General features: G+C 37.4%; 3 protein-coding genes across 3 annotated transcripts; all 3 read right to left on the bottom strand.

The window, feature by feature from the left end:
* Positions 1-726: 726 nt before the first annotated feature.
* LOC126791979 (ubiquitin receptor RAD23c-like) lies at positions 727-4,985 on the bottom strand. The gene is made up of 11 exons (XM_050518487.1): positions 4,818-4,985; positions 4,202-4,363; positions 3,569-3,622; positions 2,798-2,871; positions 2,640-2,687; positions 2,333-2,501; positions 1,979-2,125; positions 1,785-1,904; positions 1,589-1,698; positions 1,423-1,495; positions 727-1,061 (listed from the first exon to the last, which is right to left on the bottom strand). Exons 1-11 carry the CDS (start codon positions 4,881-4,883, stop codon positions 945-947), a joined length of 1,140 nt encoding a protein of 379 aa, XP_050374444.1. The 5' UTR covers positions 4,884-4,985; the 3' UTR covers positions 727-944.
* Positions 4,986-7,347: 2,362 nt separating this feature from the next.
* Positions 7,348-8,055, bottom strand: LOC126791987 (uncharacterized). The gene has a single exon (XM_050518497.1). It carries the CDS (start codon positions 7,977-7,979, stop codon positions 7,398-7,400), a length of 582 nt encoding a protein of 193 aa, XP_050374454.1. The 5' UTR covers positions 7,980-8,055; the 3' UTR covers positions 7,348-7,397.
* Positions 8,056-15,619: 7,564 nt separating this feature from the next.
* LOC126792416 (protein NIM1-INTERACTING 2) lies at positions 15,620-15,919 on the bottom strand. Its single transcript, XM_050518838.1, has one exon. The coding sequence runs from the start codon at positions 15,917-15,919 to the stop codon at positions 15,620-15,622; it is 300 nt and encodes a 99-aa protein (XP_050374795.1).
* Positions 15,920-23,320: the final 7,401 nt, after the last annotated feature.

Here is a 23,320-nt window from a genome sequence, read left to right as displayed (position 1 = left end):
CACTGTTCTATCCCATGTCTGATCATTTTGGCATAGCACCTAAGAAGCTTTCCTACCAACTTTCTGTTCTTATGATCTTGAAAATGTTTTGGGCATCACCATCCCTTAAGCTACAAGAGTAAATTGCTAACCCAGAGAGGTTTGTGTAATCGAAAATGCATGGAATCGTCGTGTGGGGCTTCCATTCTACCTTTGTATGTTTAAATTGAGCTTCCACATGTACTGTAAGTTAGAAGATACATCTGACCAGAATCATCAGACATTTATGTTCGACGATGCATGGTAAAACCTAAGCAACCACACATTTCTATCGCAACCTATTGTAACCTTCCCCCGACCAACTAATGAGTCTATATGTCACACACACACACCACTTGATGTGTGACGATGACTGCTAACCAGAAACCATGTTTTCACACCCAATTCCATTCCCGATTGTGATGTGGTATTATATTCGGACCATGACACTCAAAATCATGAATTCATGATGACAAAATTATCCAGTTTCTTGTCTCTTTACAAAGTCTAGACGTCTCTTGGGCGGTGTAACATACTTTTCTAAACCTGCTTAGTTCGAAGAAGCGAAAGGCATATTGTTCCGGTAAGTATTGAGCTTCTGTCCTACGAATCTCCTCAAAACCAAAAAAGAAACTCTAACTATTTGGATCAAGTAATATGTTTTTGAATTAGTTAAAATCAGGTTTTTGAGTATTTTGGAAGTTGTAGTAGAGAACGAAGAGCGACAGAGTAGAGACGCTACTTGTTCATTATCGACCATAAATAATCCTATAAACAATCCATATCAACGAAGCACCAAATTTCAAAAACAGCTAAATGTGAAAATGATGCCATAAAATTACAAAGGGTAGGAACCCATAAGGGGCTTTTTAGATTTTTCTCCCCCCATTTCTGATGAGGGGATTGAACCACCAATCTACCTTCGATCACTCCTCAAACTCGTGCATGTGATCTAAGAGGTAGTTTGCAGCCAATTCTTCATTCCTGTTGCAGGCAACGAACACCTCCAATACAAGTTGTCTATCAAAGCCCATTGCTTCAAGCTGGAAAGGAAATATAAAATTGTCATCTTTAAAAGCAACGGAAAATAATAGCTGAAAAGCAGTTTAGCAAAGTTGAGACTCTTGGGATTCCCTTACAATCACTATAAGAAAAAGTAGATAAGTTGGCCACAACCAGCAAAGTAGGATTTCTAAACATAACAATAAATCGGGCAGTGCTCAATATACTTGTCTAATGCAATTGTGAACAGTGACATTGATGTCATTGATACAAATTTGATAAATAAAATAACTAGCTCAGATAACTTTTCCATTCTAAAAGATGAAACAAACTAACATTAGTTTCACTGAGATCCACTAATGATCGGACACTTATCGTATTTATACATTAGTGTTGACTTACACGTTCTATGGCTTCATGCTCTTCGGGAGTGACAGATATTGCTTGTAGCATTGCTGCATCCCCCAACAAATCCCTAAAACAAATGATAAATAAGCATCATAATTGTCCAACATTGTATAACAAACATATAGGCCCCTTCATAAAAGCTAATGTGATAATTTCTCACCCTTCTGCACCTTCAACTGGTTCATTAATCAGGCGAAGGAAGTCAGCCTGATGTTGTTGAATTAACCTTACAAGCTGAGGATTTTGTTTTCCCAACTCTTGAAGCATAGGCTGCAACCAGCAAAGAAGAATGAGGGATAATAGAAAAAAGGGAAAGAAATCACAACCCCGCTAGGCGACCAGGGTGGAAGGCAAACCTGCAGTATTTGTGGATTAGCCCGCACCACAGATCGTAGTGCTTGAAATTGTGGGCTGTCACGCAGAAAATCCAGATTACCTGCACCGGTACCAGCACCAGCACCCAGGTTTGGAAGGCCCTGTTTTCATTAAAGATAAGTACATCACTAAGAAGTTCTCTCGAAATAATTTATCTAAGAAGCTGTATGAGGACCTGGGGGAAGAGGTCTAAAGGGTTGGCATTAGGTCCTGCTGAAGGAGCAGATGCTGGTTGTGCTGATTGAGGAGCCGAAATGTTTGCAGCTACACCACTCACAGGGATACGAGCTGCAGCTGGAGCTTCAGGTTGCTCAGGGATGCCCTTCAAGAAGTGTAAAATTTACATCAGAAGGGAGAAAAGGCAATAATCCAGAACTGGCACAAATAACAACCTGTTCCTCACTGAAAATCACTACTAATTTTGGTTGTTTATTCGAAGACTATCACTAAATAACCACGGGCTGAAACATGTATGTTAAAACGAAAGTTCAGCAACTTATAAATTTGTCATTGTAATATTTTCACTTACTGAATATAAGTAATCAATTGCTCTAGCCGGGTTGTTGAATGCAGCACGAAGAGCACGTACAACAGTATCTCTATCCCAGGTTCCTCCACCCATGTCCAGAATGTGCTGAATTGTTCCTTCCAAATTATTTCCAGCTACCAGATCAGATGCTGCTTGCCCATAGTCTAAACTGCTTGAATAATAATAATGAATAACAAGAAAAAAGATATATAATACGGCAAGTTGGTGGAAAAGCGGTGTTGGGGAAGAAGACATGTGCTTCTTTTGTTAACTGAAAACACCATTGGAAGGAACAAAAAATAATTACTCTGTTGCGGCTGAAGTGACAAGAACTGGCGTGGTAACAGATGCCGGCCTGAGAAATAAAGAACATAGCAAAGGTCAAATGAATTGCAGCAGATCTATATAGATCATATACAACTATAACCCTGTACACAAGGATAGAGCAATATATCTTAGACTCACGGTGCTGAGACAGGAGCCTGAGGTGTCGGGGACGTTACAGTTGGAGCAGATGAAGGTGTACTGGGCTGTGGGGCCTGCACCAAAATAAACGCATACATTACAACATCGATACCGTGTCAAAAAATTTATATCATAGGAGCGATATCTTCTCCTATATAATCGAACACCAAATAATATATGATTGTCATATCGCAGAAGCATCAGATACAGGAACAAGATTAACTGAGCAAACAGAAAGTTGAACCTTTTAAATTTATAAGATGATCACCCTGTTTTCATTTTTTTTTTCTTTCAGCTATCAAAACATCTTTAATAGAAAGCCCTTGTTACCCTGATAGGCGTTGTTATCTCAAGCAACAAGGTTTACCATCAAAATCTGAAACTTTACATAGTGATGCTATGATATGATCAGTGTCTGCAGAATGTTACCTAATATATGCATTATTACAATGAAGTGAATGCACACCAACAAAAAATAAGGGGTCATACATTTCAAAAAGGAACGGTTCAGTTCAGAAAAAACAAGAACGCAAAGATAAAAAAATCCAAAAATCATACACACTATCTATACATTTCAACAAGATATCAGGCGCAGAGAAACATTACAGAAGTAATCCGATCTGTAACTAGAAAAGAAAATTGTGAATTAAAGAAACTCAACACAGCATTTTTTATTCATCCAAAAAGTTACGACTCATGCTCATATTTTCCACACAAACACCAGAAAACACTACCCAATGAAGAGAATGATGATATATATGTTAGTCTTACCTTGGTCGTAGTCGCAGTTGATGCACTTGAACCCTCAGTAGACGAGCTCTTACTCTAGCAATATTAAGTGCATAGAGTCAGTAACACATTAGTAAGATGGTTGAGATCATGTAACAAATTGTCATTATTTAACAAAAAAAGAAAGACGATTTGGAAATATTATGCATATTAGTTCATATGGAGGGAGAAAGGAATTTGGTCCTTAATGAGTTTTCATAAATCATGTGTGAACGAAATAGCAATTAGAATGACACCAGATTCAGGCAACAACAAAAAATTAATAAAATACGATAAGTATACATAGACATAATTTCTGAACACAAATTTCAATCAGACCTGATTTACAACCTCTCGATGCTACATCTAATTTATCATGGCACTAGAAAATATGCCAAACAAAGTTACAGGCACTAGCTTACAGTTTATTACTTTCCAAGCTCACCTACTGGCACTTATATATGAAAAAGAGCAATCTCTGAACTGTCTAACGTAATCCGTAACCACCAGGGTTTGATCGCTGTTACAATGTTCAACATAATCTAAAGAACTCGATGAAACACCACCACATTGCACCTAACTCTTTTGCAAGGAAAACGCAGTACTCTAAACTACCGAGCGGAAAAGAAAAACTACCTTTGACAACATTATCACAACAAAGCTATTTTCGGCAACTTTGTTTTCTTCCAGCGTCGTGCCGTCCTTGAGTACTTTTCCTTGATGGATCAGCATCTGTTGCGCAGCGGGATACACCGCCGCACCTTGAGAAGTTTCTATCGACTTCTTCACATCAGCAACCTAGAAACAGGAGCTACACATCGTCACGAACATCGTAAATCGGATCAAACAGCCACACAGTACAATTTGCAACAGCTCGAGGCAAAGTAACATCATAATCTACACTCAAATTGACTGCTACAGAACTAGGAACAAAATTCACACTAAAACTCGATCAAAACTAGTGATTCCACAACGAAATTGAAGTAATCAGAGCCTAAATTCACAAATTCGAAGCTAAAACCTAACTCCTAGCGATCCAAAACACTATAGTCGAGCGAATTCGGCACATTAGGTATGGCTCGGGAGCACAATCCGAGCTCGATAATCATATTCTTATGCCGAAACTAAGATTCATAGAAAACTAAGAAAGCCAAAATCCTAGAGACTATTCCAATTACGATTATGATGCTCGTCGCGAATTTACCCCACAAAAAAAAAACGAAAAATATAATTGAGAAGGATTGAGGCTAACCGAGTCCTGAGACTGGACATCGATTTCGAAGTGAGTTCCTTTGAGAGTCTTGACGAAGATCTTCATCTTCTCCGACTGAATCGCCGCCGTAAAAAGTTTCCGAAGCTTCTCTGATCTGGAAAAGTTTTCTCTATGCGCAAGTAAAGTGGAGCAGGAGCAATAAAGCACAAAAAAACATGAATTTTGGGGTTTATATATGAAAATTAAGTGGTGATTGATATACGCGCTGAGAAGGGAGTTGTGTGACACGAGAGTTTGAAGTTGAATTGGATTGAGATGGGCGGTGTAAACGGGAGCGTGAATTCGTGCTTTTTGTGGTTAGCGCGTTGGTTGTGTTGGGGACAGGTGAGTATAATGAGCTAGATTTTTGTGTGATAAGGATTCTCGGGCGGCAGTTAATATTTTTCTCGTAGAGACGATGGAGGTTTGGACCACACCGCTTGATCGACTGCGTTGGGCCTTTTAACTGATTAGGCCTAATTTCTTTCTGGAGCCCATTATGGTGCAAGTCAAGTTCACGTTAATCGGACATATGGTAAGTCGTATTTTTTTTTTGGACCGCTAACATTCTAAGGTGAAATTGCTTCATTGAGATTGACACTACCGCAATTGCATGCTCGGCAGAATGAGATTGGTTTGTCCAGAGGAAGTGATTTACTGATCTTATACTCCCTTGAGCAAGCATAACCTACGCCGACACCAAAACAAAGCAAAACGTAGAGAACATCGCCGAGCCATGGAAAGTTGTCCACGCTCATCGTTATATCACCTCTGCATCGTCCTCAACACCAGCCGGGGACTAAAAGGTCACCACCCCCGCTCAATAAACCCTGGAGCTTCACAGATCGAGTTTACTCTGAAAGCTACGGATCTCTCAAGAAGAGATGTTTTGTCAACCCCTTGATGTTATTTAGCAAGTGAAACCACTATCAGACTCCATTTATGTGTTCAAAACTCGAAAGTTGTCATAACTTTATCGCATATAAAGAGCAAAAGCTATGAGTTTATCGTATTCTTAAATTGTTTGACCGATAAACTCTCAACTTATTCGAAAACAAGTGGCTAATATTATAAATGGGCTAAACATTTTGGGTAGCTATCAATCTATGGGTTCCGAGTGGCATTTCGCCTCCAACCATAACTCATCAGTTGATTTTTCAACAGCACTCGGTTTTGGGCCTCCACTTACTTTTACCCAAATTTTATCCCAATATTGATAGATCACTCGGGTTCGGATCCATTAGCAGTGATAATTGTCCTACTAAGACTCTGCTTTTCGCTATGGCTCCGGTATTTTCCTTAACCAAGTCACTCCCTATGAGTTGCCGGTAGCACGAAGATGAAACACCCACCAAGTCCCCTGAAAGCATCGTAACCTCGCAACATTTACTAGAATACTAGACTGTTTTTTTTTTTTGGTTAGAGAATACTAGACTATTAGGTGTAGCTAAAGTAGAAAATTAAAATAAAGGAAATCCGAAGGTTGTTAAACAATGAGAGTTGGTAAAGATCAAAGGTGCTTAGATAGTTCTTTCGAGATAAGAAAATTATTTGATATAGGCAATGGTCTAAATATCGGTTATCGGCATCGTATTGGTTTTGTAAAATAAGGATATAACGGGGATATATCGATATATATCGGATTTATCGTTTTTTGTTAATTTTTAATTTAAATTTAATATATTTATAAACATATACTTCAAAATATTCAAAATATACCAAATAATATTAACTACTAAGTACTAATTGAACAAAAATAGTTGCACAAAAGATAGATTGAGATATTGATTATGCATTCATCCATTATAAATTCTCTCATCATCAGAATCAAAGTCAAAATCATCTTCTCCATTATCTTCATCCTCATCTTTTGAGATAAAATCATCTTCATAAATCACCTTCTGTCTATTTGCGTTGAAATTCCTCAAAACGACATCGTCTTCTTAAAAAAATCACCAAAAAAAAAAGTAACAAGAAAAAAAGTCACCAAAAAAAAAGTCAATGAAAAAAAATTATCGAAAAAAATCATCGAAAAAAAAGTCTCAAAAAAAAAGTCCACCAAAAAAAAGTCCACCAAAAAAAAGTTAAACGAAAAAAAATCCACCGATATATCCCGATATATCGCATGTTGACCCGATATTTTGAGTTGACCGATATATTAAGGCGATATGGCATTTATCCTATCGATTTCTAAATATCACCGATATATCCCGATATTTAGAACACTGGATATAGCTACAACAAGAGTTACCTAACCAATAACACAACTCACACAAGTCATTCATTTCGTATGCCACCCTACTCATCCAGTACGAACGGCATTAGAGAATAGAGACATTAGTTTAGTTGTGTAACTTTGTCAATTTTTACCATACCGCGCATGAGTAATCAACTTTACACAACCATATTATCATGTTTCATCACTTTCACATCTGTTACTTTTGTTGTTTCATAATTTCTAATTTCATATCAGTCTGTCCTACATATTTTCTTCCGTACCCTTTAAACCTTAAAAGATTAAAAAAGAATATACAAATCTGTGTATAATATTCCATTCGCCGTAAAATGATTCATGTCATCCTACTCCGCAGCCGGCAGCGTTTCAAACCGCCACGAAAAATCGGAGTAATCAGACGAGTCATAATACACGTCTGAGTGCTCGAACAGCCCATCAAACGCCACGTAACCGCTATCATCAAAGTTACTACCAGCTACGCCGCTCAACTCGAACGAGTCATAACTCGGCCCCTGCTCATCAAACCGCCATAACTCTTCCATCCCGGACGAGTCAGACGACACTCTGACCAAGTCCGTCGCCGCCTCACCGTAAAACCCGCTGGACGGCGGAAGGCCGAGCTCATCATCGGACGCTTCTAGGAGGTGTGTGAGATCCGGATTTGACTCGCTGGAATCCGACACCGGCACCGGAGCGGCAGAAGCATCCGGCGCCGGATGAGGCGACGTCGAGCAGGAGTTAGATGCGGAGATCTCTTCCTCGAAGCTCTTCATGAACGAGTCGAGGTCGTGACTCGCCGGAACGGGATCGGAATCGTCGAGGAAGTCCAGTAGGTCATCCCTGAGTCGCTTAACCTCGACAGAGCCGTGCTCCGAGTCGGACTCGCAGTCCCGAACTCGCTTCTTGTTGATATTCATGTCTTCCATTAAAATCGAACAACGAAAATTGAACAACGATTTTCAGAGATTATTTGAGGGATTAAAAGAACGTAAAAGCAAAGCAGTTGAGGTGGTGTGGAAAAGCGTAGAGAGAAGCGGTCGGTATATATAGGGGGACAATCTAGAGAGAGAAATAAGAGAGAGAGAAAGGGAGAGTGTGGGTGGCGATGTGACAAGGGCGCGTGGGTTCGAATACATGGGCCATCACGGACGTCTTGCTTTTTTTTTTCTTTCTTCAATTATCTGTTTTGTTTCTTTATTCATCGATTTGAATTTCGGGTTTAGGTCCGGGTCAGTTGGGTTTTGGCCCACTTGTCCTAGTCAATCTCGGCTCGGCTTGGACTGTGACAGATCCATTTGGTGGGGTGGGGAGGATGAAATTATTGGTAATAGCGAGGGTGTTTCGGGTAATTCGGAATTTGGGCGTTGTACAGAGGAATCAGTGGATTGAATTGAATAGAGTTTGGATATGTTTTAGGGTTGTGGAGGTGTAATTGACGGGGAGGTGAGACTGACTTTTTCAATAGAGGCCGGTGTGAGAATAAGGTCGTAGGTAATTGATTACGTTACACATTTCATGAAATTAAAAGACTCCTAATTGGGTAGTTGATGGCGAGAATGATGAATGAGTTGATGATACTGACAGGCTATTCATACCATAAAGAATGCGATTACATATAATATGCGTATATTAGATTTTTTTAAACTATTGAATATACAAATAAAATCTTATATCTAATAGCGATTGAATATGATTAAATTAGCATACCAAATTAACAATTCTGATTACATTTGATAATGTATATTTTCTTTATTAGTTATTGACAAAAAAATAAGATACGTACAAAATTATCAATTTTGAAATGGAAAATGTTGTATAACATCATGATATTAAACTCAGCCTCACACGATGTTAGTTTTTTTAGTAGCGATTAAAGTATCCATAACATACAGTACTGGCTGCAATTTCAGCTTCCAACAATAAGATCTGGCATCGTCAAAGTACTCTGCGTAATTTTTCCGATACCACATTGTATTACTCTTTTTTAATGGTTGGGTTGTTTGCATGTGGAATATCTACATTGCTTTACCAAGTTTGTTTTTCGATTTCTTCACATTCTCTAGGACAATATGCTCAACTATGGCCTTATCGGATTTCACATTCTCTTGTCAAACCATGTCCAACTCTTCGATGTTTATAAATGTTGTATCATTTTTTAATTGCTCATAAAATAAAGTCTTTTAAAATCTAAATTGACTATACTTATCTTCTTTAAAGTTCTAGAAACCACAATCATGCTGGATATAAATATTTTTCTTGACAAGACAAATCATGGAGGATGTCACAGTGAATACATATTCCTTTTGACTATACATAATCCCCAAATTCTAGAGTGTGTGTAACACAAAAGTCTACAGTCGACGGCATTCTCGAATGAACAACATGTCAATGAGGATTAAGCAAAGAAAAAATCAAAACCACATTGGGTGGGCGACAGCCGAAGCCCCGAATGACCGATCCAAATTTCCCTCCATCCTCCTCTAAACGACCGCAAACCCGAAGAAGCGAGAAGGACAGGTGGCGGAGTGTGATGTGGGGAACACCTCACATGCGTAGGGCAGCCGCTGTTTTTGATGAGGAGATAAAGCCGACGGTCGTTCCGGTTCAATTTGATTTGATTTGATTTTATCAAGTTGATGAGCTTGGCTTCCACATTTCCACGTGGCCGTACCTTTTGCCTCCATTTTCTGCCTTTAGGCGCCAGATTTCGGATCTGTTCATTCAATAATGGAAATGAGATATTGATAAAAAAATTAATAATAATGGAAATGAGATATTGATAAAAAATAATAATAATAATGGAAATGAGATAGAGAGGGATCTAGAAACAAGTCTGTGGGCTCCACTTTATTATAATAAAAAATTGAAAGCGTTCACATGAAGAAGGGGGAGGAGGTGTGGGTGCGTACGTTTAATAACTGTCGTGGTATTAAGTATTCACGAGGAGTTTGGTGTCGCGGTACTAGACTACTAGTAAACGGTAGACATATCTATATACGGCTGCACTGCCTGTACCATACGGCCATATTTTGTGACAAAAACAAATCAGCTGGCTGATGAGGTTGAGATATTCCTACAACCTGCATGCTAGGGGCCTGCGGCCTGTAGGGCACACGAATAATTAAAAAAATACAAAGCGATTTATTGATAAATTCATTTTACTTATTATTTTTATCTCTCATGATTATCATATCATTTACTTTATTATCGTTAAAGTATATATATATATATATATATATATCAAATGAGAAATCTTTCATTCAAATAGAAAAATTATGTCGATAGAGTTTACAGTGATATGTTAGACCTAATAAAACATTAGGAATAGTTTGGCGCTCCGATTAAGTGACTTAACTATAAAATTCTTAACTCGACAGTGACTATTTAGATGACCAAGCTGAAACTATAACCCACTAAAAAGATGGGAAATGAAGCCTATGGTTTTCCATGAATTAGAGCTTTCGAACATTGAGTACAAGTAAAACTTTGATGATCAAAATAGTTGATTCAGTATATTGTAAGTAGTTGCGGACGTTTTATAAGTTTTTATGATAATTAAAAATCAATTATAATTAACTTGCGAAAAATAAGAATATATTGGGATGATAGTTAACTCGGCTACCCTGTTGTATTTTTTTATATACATAAGAAGAACCAATTGATCACAGTAAACAGATTATCTGAAGCGTGCATTGCATTTTCAGACCACCCAAAGATTATGATAATCGATACCATTTTCTTGTCGTCTGGGACAAGCAGCACGCCCTCACTCACAATACTCAAATCGCATCAGCTAGTTTTCTTTTTGGACAGTTGTGTCATCTACCTCCCTTAGTAGTCAGTATTACTGTATTAGTAGTGGAATCAATTATTCAGATATAGGAATTTTCCCATATTCTCAATGTCAATCATGTTTTCCAGAATCTCCACGTTTTTACTTGACCAAAGAAACAAAACAGAGCTGGATTGGTTCGAGGTTTCCAGCATCTTGTTTTGATGTGTTTGATAATATTCAACACGTACTAGTCAAAATGCATCACATATAATCGACATTATTTTGTGCGCTTCATTATTGTAATGAAAGTCAGATTAATCACCCAAAAATAAGGCCTGCGAGCGGCCTTCCATGCCAATGCTGTTTTGATCAAGTCGTGTTAAAATCATGGATCCCTAATTACGTACACTCCAACACCAAATGGAAAACAAAATTCAGAAAAAAATCAAGGGCCGGCTGTGTCTGTTAATGGCCGGAGCATTTTACATAAGGTTTTCAAGCGGATTCGGATCTTGACTAACCGAACAAGAGTACTATAGGAGACTTGTGTTGCCTAAGTAGTGTTTATCTGGTAACTAAGTGAGTATAGAACTCATGTTTAATTACTATTAAATGTAAATTTAAGAGTTGAAAATAAAATAATTAATTTTTTTGTAATTCTCACTGTTAAATTTACATTTAAGAATTGTTGAACATAAGTTTCATGACCATTAAGCGACCATGTGAACATGGCAGTGTGTTGCCTAGTTAGTTTGTACCTCCATCTTTTTGTCCATTAGTTTTACTAAATACCATAACTCAAATCTAAAACCAAGCATATCCCGAAAATTCTTACATCTACCATATCAACATTCACCTGACATTAAAACTAATAATGTGATATAACATGAGTCACAATTTTAGTTAAATATAAAAAAAATTGACTGATCATGTTGTGCAAGTGTGTAACACTCGCCCTTAGCACATATAAGGTGAATCTCTCTCTCTCTCTCTCTCTCTCTCTCTCTCTCTCTCTCTCTCTCTCTCTCTCTCTCTCTCTCTCTCTCTCTCTCTCTCTCTCTCTCTCAGGCTAGACATTGAGTCTAAACCCTAAATAAAAAAAACCTTGATAATTAATCAAAATATCTACAATAGAGATCAGTAAACACCAACTTGCAATGATCAGTAAACCCCAACTAGCGACTCTATATTCTTTCAGACAACATTATTTCAAAACAGTAATAGATCGAGTTGATGCATGTCTGTAATGTCACTCTACTGTGACATAATCCATCAAATTGACAGATAAGTGTACTTAAACATAAAGTAGCACGTTAAACATGCGTTGTTAAAATAACTAGGGGAAGACTGTCTTTATGGGTTCCTTGTGTAATTTCCATGACTTCATTCTATGATGGCTTTATGTTTCATTTTCAATTCTCTGGAGATAGTCCATCATCACATTTTCTGCATGATTTGCTTGCCTTTCAAGAAAGATGGAGGAATCACATCCGAAGATGGAAATGGAAATTTGCAAACGCGGTGGCCCGTATGACCCGAAATTTCCTAATCACGAAAGTGCCATGAAAATAATTGGTAGCTGATTTTATGTGCTCCCCTCTCTTTTTTGTTGAGTGGGAAAGGTACAAGTTCCTACTTATCTTCCTACTTTATTTCTATTTATTCAAATCTTTGGTGACTTGACTCTAATCTTCCTACTTTCCTTTCTCTTGCCATGAAGTTTGCTCGAATCAATTGCCTTATAAGTTGGGCATTTCACAGGTGAGATGAGACGTTTTGTTTGCCACATCGAAACCTAAATTTTGTTACAACTACTTCCTTAATTAAGTTTAGAGAGAGGAAACTAGAGTTAGTTGGCCGAGAGATAAATCAAATCTACATTCTCAACGTCCAACGTACCACTGTTTTAGTCTTATTAATGCGTTTGCTTGTTGACGCTACTTGTAATTAAGGAGATCTTTTACAAAAAAAAAAGGTGTCGAATTTCGATTTGTTTGATTCTATATGCTTTACCACTTATATCATTTTGATTATTTGTCTAATTAGTATGATGATTCCAATTTGATTGGTTATGTATAGTTGTAATCTAGAAAGGATATAGATAATGAACGGTTGTTCATGACATTTTCAATCTCATGTACGGTGGGTGAGTATTAAATCACAACTATGATCCAATATTTATAAAATTTATCGGATGAAAATGATAATAATCAAACTTATAAGTTTCAACTTACGATTAATTCACATATTTTTTATCTTTTCTTTTCGCTCGATAAGAAAATATGAGATTCTTTATCGGAGTATACGAATCAAACTCACAACTTTATACTTACGTGAGTTACCTCTAATGTTAACGTGCAACTATTCCCGTCTTTTGCTTCACGAGTAAAGTAAAACGAGAAAAAAGATATCTCTTGAAAATGATAGAAGCGAAACCCACCCACCCTTCATTCATGTAAATGTGTAGAAAATGGTTAATGTCCGTATCAAACGGACTTAGGAAAATAAATGGGAAACACCTAAAAAGAGCAGAGATTGCCCAACTCAATCACGTGTTATATACTACAAGCTAGACACGAAGCACCAAGTTAGAAAGAAAGCATCAAACTTAACCTAAATGTACATGCAATAGACATGCCTTGAGCATAAAGTCCCCGCAATATGGAGCATCTGTCACATGTAAAGACAAATCTTACGAGATTGGTACTATTGCTTAAAGCATCGTCCTTGTTAGGTATCTAGCTAATATAACGAAAGAAGAAATTAGCTGTTCTAGCTTCAATAATGTATCCCATGTAGGTGTATCAGTGTATGTTATAATCTAATCAAAACTTAATTGTTTCCTAATTCTGATCAACACAAGGATCCAAACCGATTAAAGGGTTTCATTTCTTTTCTTTTTGTGGCCAGTTTCTTGATACATGACTAGTTTGAAAAAACTCCTTAATTTTAAAATTGGGGCGGTATTAGAATTAAAAAGGGCCAATATGCAGCTGAAACATAGAACAAGGTGCCAATATATGTAAACTAACAACGAGCTCGAGTGTATAATGTATCATGGATTCAGGTTGTTTTCATCATATGTGTCCTATTAATAGGGCTAAGTTTTGAAGAAGAAAACCATAAGCAATAAGGGGTGCCATGACATCCTTTGACCCTTGATCGAATAACTCTTCTGCTGCTTTTAAACAATTGGCAGATTTATTTAACTTTAATTTATGAGGAAAACAACGTACTGTCTATACTACTGAATCTGGCTATAAACTATGTCTAATCTTTTTACCAAAAACGAATTGTTACTAATTTATTATGAAGCAGAAACCTATTTATATAATTTAAGTCGGTTCAAACTCAACAGTAATCATCATGAATTAAGGCATGATTGTGGATGCGATATTGATATTGACTGTTACTTGCATAACATGAATCCGGCCTAAATGAAGTATTAAAAGGTTATTCATTTAGTATTATTCAATCTCAACTCCTCATAAAATAGTAATACAGAATTCTTAGTTATAGATGATCACCAATTCACCATCAAAGACAATAATGCACATAAAGAAAAAGCTATGGGGATGATAACACAAGCTAGTGGATATTCATCAATCCGACGTTTACCGTAGCTGTGGATTTGCACATAAAATCACAATTCACAAGTGGTCTAGTTTTGGTTTTGTATTCGTAGAAGCGTCAAAAGAAGCTTTTGAATCTTATGCCTCGGTATACACTACCTTAATCAGACTTGGATAAATTAGTTCTAGACTTTGGTGGCGGATCCCATTAGCAGGGCGGTGTGGAAGTTGGAATGTAATTTCTTAGGTAAGAGGCACTATCTGACTAGACGAGAAGATCCAAGAATGACGAGCACATCGCATCTAATTTTTGTCTGCTTGGTAGAGTTTGATGGGAGTTGAATCATAGGTTAACCTTAGTGATGGGTTTCGGTGCATAAATCATAATCAAAGAATTATCGGTTAAACAATTCGAAATCTGAAGAAGAAAACTAGTATGAATTGGTGGAGCGGCTATTCGGCGAGCGTGGCCTGAACGTGTAACTTGTTCTAAACAAGAACTTCGGCTTTGGCTTTGTTCGGATGATAGAAAGTTGGAAACCATGCGAGTAGCTAGGAGCTGAGGAAGGTTCAGTGACTTAATGGTCGGACTTCGGCGATGTTATTTTATTTTATTTATTTATTTATAAACGGGTAGGACCAAACTATGGTGCAATGTAGTTTGGGCTGGGTTTAGGGTGAATTGGGCCAAACACATCACAACCCAAAGGGAAATGTTAATAGATTCGCAGATCTTTTGTTGTTGGAGATAACCTCATGTGTACAGATCGGAAACACATCTCACGTATTATTTTTGACTTAGTGGTCACATTACATTATCTCCGGGGCCATTCTGTGATACAGGTCCATTAGCCTGATGTTCAGTAGCCACTAACATTGTCTTTGCAGCTTGTAAAATATCTTAATACTCAAAATGATTGATTCTACTATTTCGTAGTACTGAAATTTCTAAAGTTGATGCCGCCAGATTAGTTAATGGTTGTACGATACAACAAGATGAGCTAAATTTACAACTCTCGGCCGGTTAAAAATCTATGCTGTGATAGCTGCTGCAAAGTTCAACTTCCTTTTTTACAATTCTGGGTTTGTTCCTTTCATGGCTCGCAAACTAATTTCCAATCGATAAGAAACGAAGATACAAGAACATGCCACTGATGAACAAACTCCGGCCGATTACATTGTAACGAAATTCAGTTAAATAATAACCAAACTGGCGATTTTAGCTTTCTTCCGATGCAGGATCCGAATTGAGATCCAAACCTGAATCCGCCTTCGGCTTTTTCTCTTCCTCCTCGAAGTCTCGCGCTTCGAAAGAGAGCCTCATTTTTTTGGACGTCGTCAACTTACGGCCAGGTTCTCCCTCCCGTTTCCCGAACTGCCTGGCTGCTACGTGTATCCTCCTGAGTATAGTAAAGAACTCCTCCACCTCCTCCTCCGTCACCACCGTGCCTTTATCTTCCGCCGGTTTCGCTCTCTTCCTGTCAACTCCATCGTCGCGCTTTCTTTTTTCTGCATCCATTGTTACGAAGTTGAAAGCTGTATCTCAATTTTCAATTGTGGTTTGTATTATAGAGCTGGCTGTGTGTGACCTTTGATCCAGTCTTTGTTTGGCGTCTTTGTTTATTTATATAACCTGGCTGCCGGGTTCGTAATGCCATAATAATTGAGACGCGTCATGCCATGACGTTTGCAGGGCATCTGCAATTTGGAATTCCATGGCTCTTCCTAAGAAATCAGTATTTATCTATAATTGAGTTGAGACTAAACAGAAGCTGACCAGATTATGTATTCAATTTAGTCGGACACATACATCCTACAGTTGGAGACGAAACAAATGTTAAAATGGACAAACAAGTTCGAATTTCAAACTAGGCTTCTTAATAAAGCTCAAAAAAGTCTCAACAAAAGAAAACAACAATAAATTTAATCAACACAGATCACATTCCGGGTCGGGTTCGGCGTTCAAATCAAAGCCTACGTTCGCCCTTCTTTTTGATGTCGTCCGCCTCCTCGTTACTCTCGAGCATTGCCCTGAAACCTCCGTCCGCATATTTAGTACTTCGACCGCCGTCAGCGCTTTTAAAGTAGCTGACTGCCATGTGTATGTTCCTCATAATAGCGACGAACTCCTCAACCTCGTCCTCCTTCACTGTCGTTTCATCCCGCGCTTTATTATGCCTTTGCCTCCGGCAAATGACGTCGTTGCCGGCCTGCTTCCTCTTCTCTGCCTCCATTAATCGTTTTTGTTCTGTTTTAGAATGAAGGAGGTGTATATAAATTATTTATATTTTACAGAGAAGAGGCAGTGAAAATGGAGTGGACGACATTGGCAGGTGAAACAATGGGCTCTTTAAGACCATGAGAAATGGGCTATTTGAGACTAAGTTAATTTAGACATACAATGGCCCAATTAGACCTGTATTAGTAATATGGGTGGGCATAAAAAACGAAAATCCCGATCCCGTCCCGAAATTCATAGGGACGGGATGGGACGGAGGCTTAAAAACGTTAGTCCCGTCCCGTTTCATAATAGTGGGATGAGACGTGGGACGAATAATTTATATCCCGCTTCGTCCCGTCCCGTCCCGTCCAACCTTCAATGAAAATTTAATAATTCTTATAAATTTGTATCAAAATGAAACTAATTTATGTTCTTAATAACTCCAAAATTATATTAATTCAAATAATAATGGTAAATTATAATATTTTGAACATAATATCTATTTTTTTAGTTAAAATTTCATTATCAAATGTTATTTTGTTAATGAAAAAGTAAAAATATAGGTTTTTATTTAACTTTATAGGAAGGTGGGATTTGTCCCGTCCCAATCCAGTCCCGTCCCAACCGGGATTAATCCCAAGTGGGATGCATTCTTAAAAACCCTCGTCCCGTCTCGATTCAAAAGAGTGGGACGGGACGTGAGATGAGCTCCGTCCCGTCCCATCCCGTCTCGTGCCCACCCCTATTTAGTAATGTTGTCAATCCACTCACAGCAGTGGTGCTTGTCAGAGTCACAGGTAATATATGATGTTAATTGTTTTATTGCCTGATAGTCTCATACTTTAACTTAAATTTGGGTATCGAGTGTCAGTTCATCTCAACATTACGGTGGTCATTATAATTTACAACTTTTGTGCTTCTGTTTCTGATAGGGAGATATATCATATATGCACGCACCTTTAAAACATCTCTTAATATTTGATGTATTTGGTTAAATGATAAATGTTCTTAGTCTGATAGTTCCTTTGCATTGGCACATGGTGGATTGCTGGTGATGAGGGTTGGATGAAAGGAGACCATTCAAATAGGGGTCTCACCGTCACGACCAGGGCTTGTGGAGTGACCATGCATTTTTGCATGTAGGGACTTCAATGTTAGGTTGGTGGGTTGAAACTTGGAACTTTTATGCAAGTGCACTGGTCATTTTCCATATATCAGTTCACAAGAAACTGATGATGCATCATCTTAATTTGTTAGATGCTGGTATAGTGTTTGTATCTGGATTATATTTACCTAATTTCATTCCAAACTCCTTCAAACTGTTCATGTAATGAATCTTTGAGTATATGGTAAAACATTCTAATCTTCCTTCCGTCTTCTTCCAGGATTTGCATATTGCTTGCTGGACCGGGAACACCTTTCAGCCTCATAGTCAATTTCCCAGCTAGCTAGGATAAACAATGCAAAAGGCAACGGCAGCTTGTTCCTTGACGATGACGATGATCGAGCTTCCATTCTAGAAATAAAACTTGTAAGTGCATGATTGCTTTGCCACTGTAAGTCACGGAAATGTGAAAGTGTGGTCAGAAGTTTAGTAGGGCAAGTTTGCTCTAGACAAAGGTTGGTTAATTTGTCGAGAAGGTGATTGTGTTGGGATTGGATCATTGGATGGAACTGATGGCATGGTGGAGCATCAGCTCTTGAGGTTAAGGAAAACTGAGTTTAAACTTTTTACAGAATCCACCACTTCAAAGCTTGATCCACCACTTGTCGAAATAGTTTGCAATTTCGTTTTCATTGTATTTTCTTGTTTTTATCTTGGGGGTCAATGCATGCGGATTTCGGAACAGTGACATGTATAGTTTGATAGGAGGGTCCAGTAAGGTTATCTTGATGAAGGGCCAATCAAATTGACATGCTGTAAATTGCGATGGACCAATGGTAGGTTTGGCCGTTTGGGACCGGCCATGTAGATAGATACAGCTCTTTGATCATTTCAAAGAAGGACCAGTTTTACTCCATGCTCAAGAAGGCCCGTGCGACCAGTGCTTTTCGCTTTGCCTAAAATCTGCATCAAGAATCTTGAAAATCTTTCGGTATGGATAAGAATTTACGATCAATTTTTTTGAGGGTGTTCATGATGCTATACATGATGTACACAGTGGTTGTTGGCTCATTGCAGACTAGAAGAGTTGAAGTTGTACTGAAGATAACCCCAACTTATTTTGTCCATGTCATAGTCGTGATTCGCTTGGCTGGCATGCATTTGGATTTTGAGGCCACTCCATCTTCTGCAAACTGGATTTTCCGAGATATATTGGGCCCAAAGATTGATATTACAATCTAGGCCGGACTTATTGCAGGAGTAAAATTGTTTTCACGTGGTTGCGTCAAGACACGGAACTAGGATTAAAAATCGAGAGGGGCTAAATTTACCTCATGCACACAAAAACACTTCTTAAAATTTTTCTCCTCTACTTTAATACAAATTCTGATCCGGAAAAAATGTAAGTGTAATACTTTAAATAAGGTTGGGAGATTGAGATGAGAAGAGAAAAGAAGTAGAGTATTGAATTTCAAATGGGAGAATTCAACAAATGGTACCCTAATTCTTGGTCATTCTAATTTTTAATAACTCATATTAGAAAAATATCGCATTAGTACCTAAAGTTTCTATTTCATCATAATTTTAGGTTATTCTATCAATTAACACCCTTTGTTGCTTCATTTCCCACCAATTTTTAAGGGTATTCTCATGACTTCATTATTTTTCGATTTCATCTTTTATTTTCCTCCAATTTCAACTTTTTTTTAAACTAGTTAATTAATTCACATCATTTCATTATAAAATTAATAAGCATTCTTCATTTACCACAACTATTACACACAAGCTAAAGTTCGCAATTACAAAATAAACCAGCATATATTTCATATTGTATATGTTCATCAACCAACAACCATATTGTTATAATAATATGCTCAAAAACTCTATCATAGATTCGTAGATATTTAAATGTTTCAAAAGCAAAAGAAAATGCTTATATGACAATTGGTTAATTTGAATGGTACAAAATGTTTGTTATAAACTAAGTGAAATCAGTGGAAAATAAAGTAACGAAAATGCCTTTAAAAATTGGTAGGAAATAAAGCCACTAACGTTGTTAATTGACGGAATGAATTAAAATTAACCTGAAATAGAAACTTGAGGTACCAATGCGATAGTTTTCAAATTTGAGGTACTAAAAGTTAGAATGACCAATAGTTGAGCTACTGTTTGTTGAATATACCCACTTATTAATTTTATAATGAAATGATGTGAATTAATTAACTTAGTTTAAAAAAAAATGAAATTGGAGAAAAATGAATTCGAAAAATAATGAAATCATGAAAATGCCCTTAAAAATTGGTGGGAAATGAAGCCACATACGGTATTAATTGATGAAATGAATAAAAATCGGGCTGAAATAGAAATTTAAAGTACCAATGTAATAGTTTTCAAATATGAGGTACTAAAAATTAGAATGACTAATAGTTAGAGTACCATTAGTTGAATTCTCTCGTTCCAAATTGCTCTTTTTGCGGACAGAAGAACGGTCTTTGGAGAGACTTTAATCAACTTATTGCTGTTTTTTGCTCAAATAATTTGATTATACTCAACTACATGTCGTTCTTTTAATTAAACAATTGTTTTTTCTACTTTCTTCTTGTTATGTATTTTTTGTTTTCAAACATCTTGACAGCTGCTGAACTACAATATATATGGTACATACATCTCAGCTCCTCCCTAGGTCCGTGCCCGGTTGCGTTCGATCTATTCGTTTTCCTCAGACAACGATACCTTTCGTCATTCAGTCTTTCTGTTACCAACAGGATTCTGCAGATAGCAAACTAAAAAACCTCCTGAGGATTAAAGAAAGCAGGAGGGTAGTTAGTGTTCTTAGTTAACTTAGTAATTAAGCGCGGTGGTCTATGTGTTCTTGGTCTAATCTTATTAAACAACTAATGAACGTACAAACTGCAGACACGAGTATGGAGGAAGCGGGGACAGTGCCTGGAAAATCCAAAGTTGATATTTGTCTTCAAGTACCCACCACGTTTGTCATCGCCATAACTGTATCTGATCTTGAAGCTTGATTCCAGCAAAGCGTAGCTAGATAAGTTAATCTCAGTTTTGTTTTACACGATCGAACTCTTATTTACACCAACCGACTGTAGCTAGGTTATTAGAGCATCCGCACTGGCGAGCAGTGGAGGAGCTGGTGCTTGAGCAGCGACGGGGACATATCGGTTTGCTCAAGTAAATAGATTTTCGATCTCGCACCGAATGAGAGGTGCTCGCCCAGTCAACCAGAATGGTTTGCTCGTCCCTCCGTTCGAGAAAAAGTTTGCTCCGGCAATTGCTCGACCGCCTGGCGGAGCCCACGATACGTGGGTGACGTCAGGCGCGGGTTAAATTTTTTTTTTTCTGTTTGGCGCGTGCATTAAAAGAAAAAAAAATTAACGAGCCAATGAATGGCTGACACTTACCGAATGGGCCAACGGTATAATAGATCTGGACCTTCCATTTTGAATCAGAAAATAAAATCTAACGGTCAAAATTAATAGGCAACGGTTACTATTTGATCAGAAAGGATATAAACTCAAAAAATAGTTTAAAAATCCCAAAATTTTCAAAACTCTCCCATAAATTTACCTATAAATACTATTTCAATATTTGATCAACTCACACCAATTTGTGCACAACAAACTTCTCAATCTCCTCTCTCATTTCGTTTAGCATTTTTTTCCAAAATAATGGGCACCCATTGGCTTCTTTCCGAAGATTTACAAATGTGCATTTCTTTTGTCCGTCATAGCATTGATGAAATATGACGGTAACAACAAAAGAGGGACAAATTGTGAGAGACAATTCATAGCGATTATATGCAAAATTGGGTGTTAGCACCGGGTGAGAAACCTCCGAAAGAGTCGAGGACCCGAATCGCGCTCGCTTCTCACTACAACAAGTTCAAGCTACTCTTGCAAAAATGGAGCGAATATTTGGCGGCGTCACGACAACGTATAGCTAGCGGCACTTCGCTAATGGACGAAGTAAGTACATTGTTTTATCATATATTATAATTTTTATTTGATTATATGAATTAAATTATGTAATATATACATTGTTTAAATATGTAGCATTGTTTACATTAATTATTTTACTATATCTAATTTTTTTACATTATTTATTTTATTTTATTTGTTTAAATATATAGCATTGTTTTACATTATTTGTTTTAATATATCTAATTTGTTACATTATTTGTTTTATCTAATTTTTTTAAATTATGTAATTAAATATGTACCTAATATAATTTTTTTACATCAGGAACGACAAGCTCAATCATGTTACTATAATGCCAAGAAGAAAAAGTTTACACACTTTGAATGTTGGGAAGTGGTTAAAGATCATCCATCTTTCGTTGCGGTGCTACCTACTACTCCATCTCCATATGCAAGTAGTTACTATGGTACTCCTTCCGCAACTGAATCATCTCCAACCATCAATTTGGATGACGACCAATTGAATGAGACACCTCAAAACAACACGGCAGCTCCATCGAGTCCACTTAGACCAATGGGAACCAAGGCGGCAAAGAAAGCTAGGCGCCAAAAGAAACAGAGTAAGACTCCTATTGAGCAACGAGTGGAGGTTTTGCATACCATTGCAAGTGACCAAACATCATGGCATACAAGAGGCTAGCCCATAATGAAAGGGAGCTTAATTATTATGCGGAGTACATAGACATTCAAAAGCGGAAATAAGCAAGGGCGGAATAAGAGTTACGATTGAAGAAACAAGAGAATGACACAAAGATCATGACAATGGATTTGGAGGCTATGACCCCAATCTCGAAAATGTATTTTACCAAGAGGAAACTAGCAATCCTTAATGAAAGAGAAGCTAGTCAAGATCAACCTACCAATGAAACATATTCGGATTGTTATCACCCAAGTCGCGTGCCTTTTCCATAGTAGTTATAGTATTGTATTAAGAATAAATCTGGGCTTGGCTCGTCATTTTATGTAATTTAAATTTTTCGAGAAATAAAATGCACTTTATTTATTAAGTTGAAATTGAAATACACATTAAATTAAAACACATACTGAAATTAAACACAAGCTTAATAATTAAACACAAACATCATGAAAACACACAATAAAACATATTTAAAGTATTTCACCGGTTTCCACCCTCCAAATGTGTTTCTTCAAGTCTCTCTGGAGCTCTCGATGGATGTAAGCGGATTCGAGATCGGCAACACGGTCGTGAAACCGTTGTATATTAGCTCCATCTCTACTGATTGGCTCAAAAAGAACTCGATTCCCTTGTGCATTCACCGGCTCATCATAAACCCGAAAAGTCCTCGATGGGTTTTGCAAGTCTTCTTCTTCCTCATCATCATCCTCATCATCCACATACTCTTTCTCAACAATCATGTTATGCAATATAATGCAAGTTAACATGATGGTAGTCATTACTGATTTGTGGTGCATTATACAACTATGACGTATAATTGCCCATCGAGATTGCAAGATGTCAAATTCCCTCTCCACATCTTTCCGGTATGCCTCTTGTTTCTTTGCGAAGAGCTTATCTTGCGGCGTCTGGGGATTGGAAATTGTTTTGACAAATGTAGAGTACTTTGGATATATTCT

This window comes from Argentina anserina, chromosome 4 (assembly GCF_933775445.1).
Source record: "Argentina anserina chromosome 4, drPotAnse1.1, whole genome shotgun sequence".
In the NCBI taxonomy this organism is placed as follows: domain Eukaryota; kingdom Viridiplantae; phylum Streptophyta; class Magnoliopsida; order Rosales; family Rosaceae; genus Argentina; species Argentina anserina.
Note: the sequence above shows the minus strand (reverse complement) of the source record. Positions and strands in the feature narration are given on the sequence as shown.

Excerpts from the sequence above, each read along its gene's own strand:
- LOC126792416 (XM_050518838.1), bottom strand. The coding sequence starts at position 15,919 with ATGGATGCAGAAAAAAGAAAGCGCGACGATGGAGTTGACAGGAAGAGA.
- LOC126791979 (XM_050518487.1), bottom strand. The coding sequence starts at position 4,883 with ATGAAGATCTTCGTCAAGACTCTCAAAGGAACTCACTTCGAAATCGAT. Across the intron at positions 2,502-2,639 it reads GTCACTTCAGCCGCAACAGA|TTTAGACTATGGGCAAGCAG; the intron begins GTAATTATTTTT and ends TTATTCAAGCAG. Across the intron at positions 1,062-1,422 it reads AGCATGAAGCCATAGAACGT|CTTGAAGCAATGGGCTTTGA; the intron begins GTAAGTCAACAC and ends TTTCCTTTCCAG.
- LOC126791987 (XM_050518497.1), bottom strand. The coding sequence starts at position 7,979 with ATGGAAGACATGAATATCAACAAGAAGCGAGTTCGGGACTGCGAGTCC.